This window comes from Rhodamnia argentea, chromosome 11 (assembly GCF_020921035.1).
Source record: "Rhodamnia argentea isolate NSW1041297 chromosome 11, ASM2092103v1, whole genome shotgun sequence".
Lineage (NCBI taxonomy): Eukaryota > Viridiplantae > Streptophyta > Magnoliopsida > Myrtales > Myrtaceae > Rhodamnia > Rhodamnia argentea.
In genome coordinates, this window is record NC_063160.1 from 6,394,612 (window position 1) to 6,404,634 (window position 10,023).

The 10,023-nt window shown below is 41.0% G+C and overlaps 1 protein-coding gene across 2 annotated transcripts; it reads right to left on the minus strand.

Moving 5' to 3' along the window:
- Window positions 1-6,271: 6,271 nt before the first annotated feature.
- On the minus strand, window positions 6,272-8,342 carry LOC115742146 (protein SHORT-ROOT). Of its 2 annotated transcripts, XM_030676268.2 has the most exons (2): window positions 7,822-8,342; window positions 6,272-7,791 (listed from the first exon to the last, which is right to left on the minus strand). In XM_030676268.2, the coding sequence occupies exons 1-2, from the start codon at window positions 8,031-8,033 to the stop codon at window positions 6,516-6,518; spliced, it is 1,488 nt and encodes a 495-aa protein (XP_030532128.1). In that variant the 5' UTR covers window positions 8,034-8,342; the 3' UTR covers window positions 6,272-6,515. The 2 variants fall into 2 exon arrangements, with proteins under 2 accessions (XP_030532128.1, XP_030532126.1); XM_030676266.2 differs by having other exon boundaries at window positions 6,272-8,341.
- Window positions 8,343-10,023: the final 1,681 nt, after the last annotated feature.

Here is a 10,023-nt window from a genome sequence, read left to right on the forward strand (position 1 = left end):
AGTAAATTCCAATGTACAAGTCTTTTGAGAATGTTGCATATAAAAACCATGTAAACTTTAATTGTTTTTGGATTGTGGTCCTAAGTAACAAAAATGAACAGTCAGTTTTATCTTTCAAATCTATCTCCGAAAATTCTTGAAATTCAAATAGTATTTAGAGATATAGAAAAAATTACAAAGAACACCTCTTCTGGTTTTTTTTTTTTTTTTCCGTTAACCGTTGACAAATAGGTGTTTGGGACTTTTCAGGCACCCATTCACGCCTATTGGTAATACATTAATCTTCTGTTCCGTGAGCACAATCCTTTGTCAACTACTAAGTCACCGGTGCTTCTAGCTTGTTCCTAGTACAAATTTCACTTTGTTCCAAAAAAAAAAAGGAGGATATTATTTCAAAATTTATGTGTGTATAGAACGTGTTTGATTTTTTGGTACCAGTGCATATTCTTATCTAGCATTTACTTACCGTTTCCGAATTCGAACCTTATGAATTTGTTAATATTCAAACCATAATCTTTAGCTCGTTAAAGTTGAATGAAACTGACTCCTATATAAAGTCATTATAAAGATTCTTGTGTGCAAAGTTGCAAGATAATTTAACACATTCTTTCGTGTTTAATCCGAAATGAAATGTTAAGAGTGAAAATTTTCATCTTTGGGGACTTTTGACATTCTTATAGGGGACGATAAAGAAAATGGAAGAATAATTCATAGGTGATGAAAGTTTGCCTCAACTTGAAAGCTGGGAACAGATAGAGCTGTCTCACTCAAAATCCTGAGGTGACACGTTTTCTCGGGGACGATAGTCGGTGGAGTGAACATTCAGGATTGGTCGTGTCCGCGTCACAAGGAGAGAATGAGAAGAATATGAGCAATTAGTGAAAATGGTGTTTCTGTTTTTCATGATTGAGTATATTTGATGAATAACTAGAAATCAAATTAACTCAATTACCCGAGGCACCCAACCAAACCGAAGGGAATGGAGGATAAACCAGCAGCTTGTTCGTAAGTGCTCTTGTGGTACCGGTTGTCAAGAAGGGTGTCATTGTCGTTAGTTGCGAACGAATGGCTCAGCCCGGCCACGCCATCCGACAGTGAAACCCGGATCGACCCAAAGAGTCACGACATCTCTTTGCATCCCGTGATGGGCGTGGTACAAGCATGTTCCATGCTACATAAGGTAAAAGTATAATGTCATAGAGTTGCCCTTCCGAGATGATAATTTAATCTTGCGTATGTATTCATGCCCGTTGTGTATTCATTTAATTTGCGGCTGTGAACAAGTATTGTCGGGTAAATTTGAGGGACAAAAATATTGGGATGCACTCAGCTCATGTGAGATTAGTTCTCGTGAACTATTATATGAGATGAGTTCCACGTGAAATTCACATGATTTAAATGGTTCAGAAGAGGTCAAATGAACATGGGGGGACGACAATCTTTGTACTATATGTGGGACTTACCCGGCCAATGACAAAAGGATAGGTAAATTTGTCGTTGAGCAAAATGGGGCACTAAGTCACACCTTCTCGTCCATCACTCCTCGGACTTCCAATCTGCAATTTAATCCGACACAAAATCATTGTCTCATAAACTTCTCATTAAAATCTTCATCAAACAATTGACCGAGACCTTCTTCGTGTAGTTTCGATCTTATTGCTATATACCGGTCGTGCCAATGGATTGCGAGATTCTCTATCACCAACTCTTTGGTAACTTACACGACGATGGTGTCTCCCTATTGTGCTAGAAGGGTCAGACACGGGCTCCTTTCGTTGATGGTGATGACCAGCTTTCGAATGCACATGTCGTACTGAAAACAGATCGAACGAATGGGGTTTATGTCGCGACTGTCGACCACAATAATGAGGAAGAAGAAGAAGAAGAAGAAGAAGAAGAAGAAGAAGAAGTTTGTTTCGCCGAAAAAGAATGATTTGAAAAATATTTTGTAAAAAAAATAATCAATCCTATGGCTTGAATAATAGTCAATGAAAAATATTTTCATTATTGACAACAATTTATATATGAATATTTTCGTGAACATTGAAAATAATTTTCGTTAGTTTATTTTTGTAAGTTATACGATTACTAATTTTCATGACACTATTTTCAAATTGTTAACAAGTACAACAAAAAACTTAACTATTAGGTAGACGGAGATCATCTGAATATAAAGAACATATATGATTCATTGTTAAGATACTATTTCAATAGCCCCTTTTGCATGCAAGTCATAGTAGGAGCGGCACTAAAATTTGACTGATGGAGGTTGGACGTACATGCACAAAAGTGATAACACTTGCTCTAACATCATATTAAAAAGTTTAACCTAAAAGTTTAAACTATTAGGTGAAGGAAAACTACATAGAATAGAAAGAGCATATATTGACCAGTTTTCAAGCGATATGTGATAATATTTTAACATGATAGAAAGAATGTACTTGCCAAAAACAAAAATCTGTATCGAAACTGCTATGAATTCTACTCGTTATTGCATCTCAATTTACGAATAGTTAATCTTCCAAAGATAACAATTCCTCCTGGTCAATTTCTAACATTGACTGTCATTAAACATTTGATAAGCTTGTTAAGTAAGAACACCAAAAGTGGGGGAAGAAAACAACATAGGCGGAACCTAGAACGTGGAGTCCGTGCCACCTGAACTTTGGGGGTCCAATGGAAGAAAAACGTGGCTGGTCACTATCAAAGAAAACCAAAAAGGCAAGGCAAAAGAAGGCACCGGGGAAACCAGGCAATTTTAAACACGTTAAAAGAGACTTCAAAAGACATGCATAAGCAATAAAATAAAACAGAAATAAGCACACAAAAGAGGGAAGCAATTTTCATATTTGGCATAGTCAATTAGGTTAATATAGCAAAAAAACCTTACACCGGTACACTTATGATAAATTTATCTTAAACTAATTTTTTGACCATCAAAAATTACAAACCGATACACTTATGACAAATTTCCTCTCCATTAAATTTTACCATCAAATTATTGAATTGGATGACACATTACAGTTGATAGGTATATTGATTTCGGGTTTTTACCTTCTATTTGCCATAGGTGTACTAGTTTATGATTTTCTGTGATATTAATCTGATTTAACGAAAACTAATTGAGGGTAAATTTATCACAAATGTATCAGTTTGAGATTTTTTATGATTAAAAAATTAATTATGGGTAAATTTATCACATGTGTATCAGTTTGGAGTTTTTAGTAGTCAAAATTAATTTGGAGTAAATTTATCACTGATGTACCAATCGGGGTTTTCCGTTGTATTAACCCCAGTTAATTAGAGCATTAGCCGATTTTCAGCTCAAGAATTTGAGCTACATGTTCAAATCTCGCCAATTGCACGTGAATCATTTCGGACTCGATCGATTCATAAGCTTGTAAGATATATCATAAAGTCCTTGTATGGTCCATCTTTTGCCCTCGTGTAGTGGATTATCCGAAGAAAAAAGAAAGAACGAGGAAGAAAGTGGTGGGGAAAAGGGGGGGTGGAGTGGGTACTGTGAACGTGGGGGAGAGGCAAAGTCTCGTCAAAAGACTAAGATGTGAACCCTAAAAAGGAGTTCCCACTATACCACAAGCATTTCTTTTTCCCTTTTCCCGTGGGCCAAAAGCACCACCCCACCTCCTTTAAACCTTATTTTACAGCTCCATGAAAGAGGCTTTTGGCCAGTCATGGAATGGGTGGTGGGGGCCTTGTAAAAAAAAGTTCATACTTCTTTCCTCTCTCTCTCTGTTTCTAAGATAAGATGCCAATAGAATATAGTGTTAAGAAGGAAGATCCGAGAAAAAGTTGCGATTGTTACCGAATTGACAAGTGAAGCCTTTGAGGCGTGCAAAATCGCCCCGTCTTCTTCAAAATGATCGCTTATGTCGCTTGGAATAAGTAGTCAAATAAAAATATTTCCATTGCCGACAGTAATTTTGTTTCATGGAAGATAAAATTACTTTTCGTTCATACATTTTGTAACAATTAAAACGACAACTCCTTAGAATATATTTTTAAATTATTCATTTTTCGTAAAACAAATGGAGCCTTAGAGTCATCCCAAACTTACTTATCAGTTCTGGATAATTAATAGCGTGCATTGTTAGTGAAAGGGGGAAAAAAAATCCATGAGGGGGTCTTCTCCGTTGTTGGCTGATTTGGTGGGTAATTACTTGTTCTCCCATCAACCATGGCATCAAGATTGGATCCGATCGTCTTAGGAGAACTTTTTTCTCCATTGATGGTGTTGGGAGCGCGCAGCAGAAGTCCGATACCTTTACCTGGGGAGATCGCCAAGAGAGAATCTAAGTCCGAGCCCGTTAACATATCTAGTTGGACCCACCTTCACTCAAAAGCTTAAGTTAATGAGTTATGGGCCAACTTGGATATATTAACCGCTCCACACCACATTAATTCTCCAATGTGGGACTTCTCTAACACAACTCACACTTACATTCTAACAATCTCCCCCTCACGTGTGAGCTCCAGTGTTAGGTCTGCTCTCCCTTAATTCAAGTATCCTTCTGCACCAACATGTCTCAACTTGAATCTCCATCAACGTCTATCGGGCTCGCATTGCTACACCACAACACCACACCGGCCCGGAAGCCGCGTTAATTACCAGATTCATTCATTGAGATGTTCACCAAACACCGAAACAGATTGAAGGCCTACCAATCAACCATCGGCTCGATACCATTTGTTGGGGAGCGCGCAGCAGAAGTTCGATATCTTTACCCGGGGAGATCGCCAAGAGGGAACCGAAGTCCGAGCCCGTTAATATATCTAGTTGGACCCACCTTCACTCAAAAGCTTAAGCTAATGATTTATGGGCCAACTTGGATATATTAATTGCTCCACACCACATTAATTCTCCAATGTAAGACTTTTCTAACACAACTCATACGTGCATTCTAACAGATGGTGTATGAATAAAAAACATTTTTTTAGAAAGAGTTCCAATTCATCGTTGCTTAATGTTGTTCTTCTTAGCTGCGCGTATGAAAGATATTGGAACTAAGAATGTGTTTGAACAATATCTTGTCTTATGTCTGAACAGGGGCTAGGTCGGCTCTGCTACGTTTAATTAGTTTACTCGTAAGTTCTTTGTTGCTTACTTTTTTTCATATGGGCACTTTCTATGTGGTCATTATTTCTCTCTGCATCATAGACTTGGTCATGCAATTTTTGTAATCGCGAGTGTCGGTTTCTAACGTAGGACGAAAACACGATCCAAAGTATTTTATGACTAGTATTTGGGTAATCAAGTAAATGCAAAAACCGTCTACAAGTTACAATTAAGCAGATCAAGTGATCAATAAGCTTAGAAAAAAGGGTTCTAATGTCTTTCCTTTTCTTTCCCCATTTCTCTCTTGATTTAACAAAGATCTTTCAAGGGCTCAGAAAGCGTCTACATAGCATTGTAATTACGAAATATTGTTTTTCTAACACTTTGTGAACATGTGAGAACTTTAAAAGTTGAATAAATAAAGATGAAAAGGCAGTGGGAGACGACCACGTCAACTCAGCGTGCTGGCCACTATCAAAATTCTTTGAATGCCAGTAATGGCTGAACACCTCTCGATGAGATTCCCCAGGCATATCCCCGACTCGCTTGCCGTCCTAAAGATTCTAGGGCCCCTCCCAACCTTTGATTGAGACCTCTTCCTTACTTTGAAACCGCTGAATTTCCAATTTTTTAGTTAGACTAAAACTTCCCCTTAATTTAGTCTTACCACCTACTGGCTGATATCAGCTTAATACACCAAATACCAACCCCAATTAGATTTCAAAAGGAAAATCTTTTTAAATTTTTTTTTCCAACGACCATTCCATAAGCGAACGGAAGTGATCGATTTACAGTCATACGTGCATTTTAACAATCAAGTCGCATCGTCGAGAGCGATTGCACAATTTGAGAATTCAATAGATGCTTCAAGAGTTCTTCGCCGTACTCGTTAAGGGATTTACTTTTTTTTCCCAGCTCGAATACTTTTTAACTTTTAAGGACTTTGTATGCATGTCTTCTATAGATACAAGAGAAGTGTCCTTGTCACATTGCAATAATTGCAACTATTCAACTTTTTTTTTCAGTTAGAAAAATGGATGAAAGAGCTAGTGGCTTTGATTGAGCAACCTACACATGGGGAAAAAAGGGCCACCGGATCCACCAAGTGTCGATCGCGCGGTCAATGTGTTGACTGCCGTATGAGTTAATTCGACCTAATTATAACTCATGATCTCCGACTTGCCTCAAGATGAATGATCAAAGTGAAATATTATCATAAAATTGACAAGACTAATCAATGAAAGTCGATCACTCAATTGATTCTATCGAAAACCAAGCAAATATTCCCCTGCTCTCTTACTCCCTCACCCTACCAGGAAACCCACAAAAGCCACAAAAAATAAAAATAAAAAAACCACATCGCACGTTTGAAACACTCCCCAGTCCCCATGGATGGTTTTTTTTTTTTTTTTTGGTTCATGAGAGAGCTTCATCATCCTCAAGCCCTCCATGCACTAGCCCAAACCACCGGCTCGTCCTTCCACGTCAAGAATATTCCGGCGTCGGAGCATGGCGTCATCGACCACCCTTCCTTGTACCTCCTCAACAAGGCGCGCACATCGTCGCATACCTCGTCGCTGAACGAACTAGGGTTGAACCCGGCGCCTCGGAGGCGCCTTGACCACCGGCTCGCCGGCTCCCGCCTCTCCACCGAGTGGTGCGGTGGGCACGCCACCAGGTCCATGACCGCTCGCCCGGCCCCTCGCTCGAGCATCAACCGCTCGTTGCTCGTCCTAGGGAAGCTCTCGTCCAGCGACTCGAAGTAAACCCTAAAATATCTCAGGCTCTCTTGGAAACCCTTCACGAATTCGACCCCATCGACGCCCACATCGAGGTCCGCTTCCTCCTCGACCACTGTGATTATCCTCGGCTGCAACCTCCGGAAAGATGAGACCACGAAGTCCCGGCGATGGCTGACCGTCGTTATCGAGTGCAGCGAGCCTACGCAGTTGATCGCTAGCGCCTCGTCCTCCTTGATATCCAGTTCGTCCAAATTCAACTCTGATAGGTCGCCACCGTGGTACAGGACGCTGAACTTGAAGGGCACACCCATGAGCCTTGCGAATTTCTCCATCCGGGTCCCAATTTCTTTCATGACCTTCTGCACTCCGGCGACGCCGCCCGCCCCGGCCCCACCGTTCGCCTTGCTCGCCACCACGGTGGTGAGCCGCAGGTGTGGCGTCTCCTCCGTCCGGGTCGCCAGAGCCTCGAGCAGGGTCGGCCACTGGGTGCAGTACGTGTTGCTGATGTCGACTATGTGCAACTTGCTCTCGCCCTCAAGGGCCTCCATGATTGCGCCGTTGCAGGCCACATGGCCGAAGGTGGTCCAGGGGCTCACCTCCTGGAACTTGAGCACCATCTTCCGGGTGGACTCGAAGGAGCAGGTCTTGTCCGACGCGGCCAACAAGGCACGGTAGCTCCGCTCGCCCACGTCGGTCATACGACTAAACAAACCCTGGAGGAAGTAAGAAGCCAGCTTCTGCTCGATGTCACCGTAAGGGGAGCAGAGCTCATTGAGCATCCACATGAGCTGCTGGACGCGGGCGCTGTTCTTGTCGGCGATGGCATGGGCGGTCTCGAGGAGGACGTCGGAGGCCCACTTGCCGGAGAAGTCGAAGTTGAGGTTGCGGGCGGGGGAGACGGATACATCAGCGGGGTCATATGTGTGGGTGGGAGTAGGAGGGTGAGTACTACTAGTGGTGGTAGGGGTGGTGGTGGTGGTGGTGGCCGTGGCGGTGGCGGTGGCGGTGGGGTGATAAGGATAGTTGTAGTGCCTGGAAGAAGACGAGGAGAAGTCTTCATCGTCCATGAAGATGTTGAGGCATTCTTCGTCGGCTTCCGGCTGGTGATGGTAGCGATGGTTTTGTCGGGAGGATCTGGAGCTGCTCGAGGTCCTGCTCGAGTTGAAGGATTGATCGGAGGATTGGAGGCTCACTAGTCTAAACAAGGTATCCATTCCAGCCTCTCCCCCAGAATGACCCACATCAAAATATTTGAACTTTATCTCTTAAAGCAAAGAAGAAACTTTTTCTCCGAGTTTTTAGTGCCAAGTTCTGAAACACAAGGCATGGGCGATTGGGTTGTTAAAGAAGAGAAGTGGGCTGATGGGAAGAGAACAACACTTTGAAAAAAAGAAAAGAAAAGGGAAGGAGGATCTTGAGGTTGGATTTTACCTTGTCTTATAAAACGAGAGAGAGAGAGAGAGAGAGAATGAGAATTTGAGCTTCCTTTTGGGGTAATCGATGAAGGAATGATGGGAATTTGTGTTTCCTTTTTCTTGCCAAGTCTTTTGCTTCACTTCTTTTCAAATTTATGATAGACCGGTCTTAGGCAAGGGATGCACGCATGGCTCGTTGGTGGATTAGCTTTTTTTTCTCTTTTGAATTGGAGAGAGAGAGAGAGAGAGAGAGAGAGAGAGAGAGAGAGAGAGAGAGAGAGAGAGAGAGAGAGAGAGAGAGGCTTACTTAATTTCTTAATGACCTTTCTTTATTACCGTGTGAAATGAGGAATCTGTTGACGACAATTTTCTAAGATCTTGTCCCATGCTTTACGAGATGCTTAGTTTAGTCATGGGAAAAATATTAGTCCCACGGCATGTAACATTAAGCAGGGTTCGGGTCTTGTACGAGTAAATTTTTTTTCCTTGATATTCTAAGGCTAATCATGCCCACACCGATCAGACAAGTCTACTAAATGCATTGTCACTCTCTAAACTTGTTGTGAGTATTAGTTTATTAGATCTACTTGATCATGTTTTGATGAATATTGAAAACCCAAACTAGACAGATAAAAAAAAAAAAGCACATCTCGATTCTATCTCTAGTATTCATCACATCATCAAATAAAGGAATATGGTTATGGAATGGTATTTGTCAGACGAGTGCGATCAACATAGTTGGATAAGTGGTAAGTTGAGTATTAGAGGTTAGAGATAGATTCCGGGTATCAAAAATTTAGAACCGATGAATACAAGGTAGGTTTTCAGTCTGAGAGCCGTCTCCACAGTTTAAGCTATAACTTGTACCCTGTACAGAGCACCCTACAAAAGATATGAGGTAGCTTGCACTTGTAAAGTAGGCATTACGCAAGTATCTAATTACCAAATAGATATAAAATTAACATCAGTTGTTCGGATTTTGTGTCTTTCCTTCATAAAACGGGATGTGACAGATATTAACACATGAAACTATAATAGAATGAGCAACATTTGTATTTTAGTTGCATAAATGTCGCTATAATATACGAACTTTTGTTAGTTTTTCCATGAATACTTATTACATACTTATTTTGCTATGCTTAACGTGTTCGAGATTGAGACCAAAAAAAAAAAAATTATCAACCCTTTTCCAAGAAAAATCCAAAAAAATGTATAAGACAACTTAAACCTATGAAACCGACAAGTTTCAGGTTTAGGATGATTCAAGGACCCTCCTACGTCTCCCAACAATCGAAAACGACCCCCACCCGCATGGTAAGTTTTCAAGGGAGAACAAAACATTCCATCCCACTTGGAACTTGTACAATCTGAACATAGAAAATGTGGATCTGGATCGCCTAATATCCGGATTTCGGTGAGATGCATAACATTGGTCAAATCGGACCGTCCAAATGAAAATGGACGGTCTGATTTGAGCCACGTTTGAGATTCAAAACTTTTCAAACCCTAAAAAAATTCCCACTCACATTTTTTCCCTCCCTTTCAATACATGACGTGGCTCAAATCAGGTTGTTTATTTTTATTTGGACAGCTTGATTTGAGTAATGTTACGCATGTCACGAAAATCCCAATATCAAGAGATCCAAATCCAGAAAATGTGCCCACATACAACATATTCATGAAGAATGGGCTTATAGCCAGTAGTTTCTTTGCATCTTTTATTTAAGAAAGAGTGAAAGAATGTTGGAGCTATCGAGTGGGAGCAGGCGTGCCAATAGAGAGAGAGAGA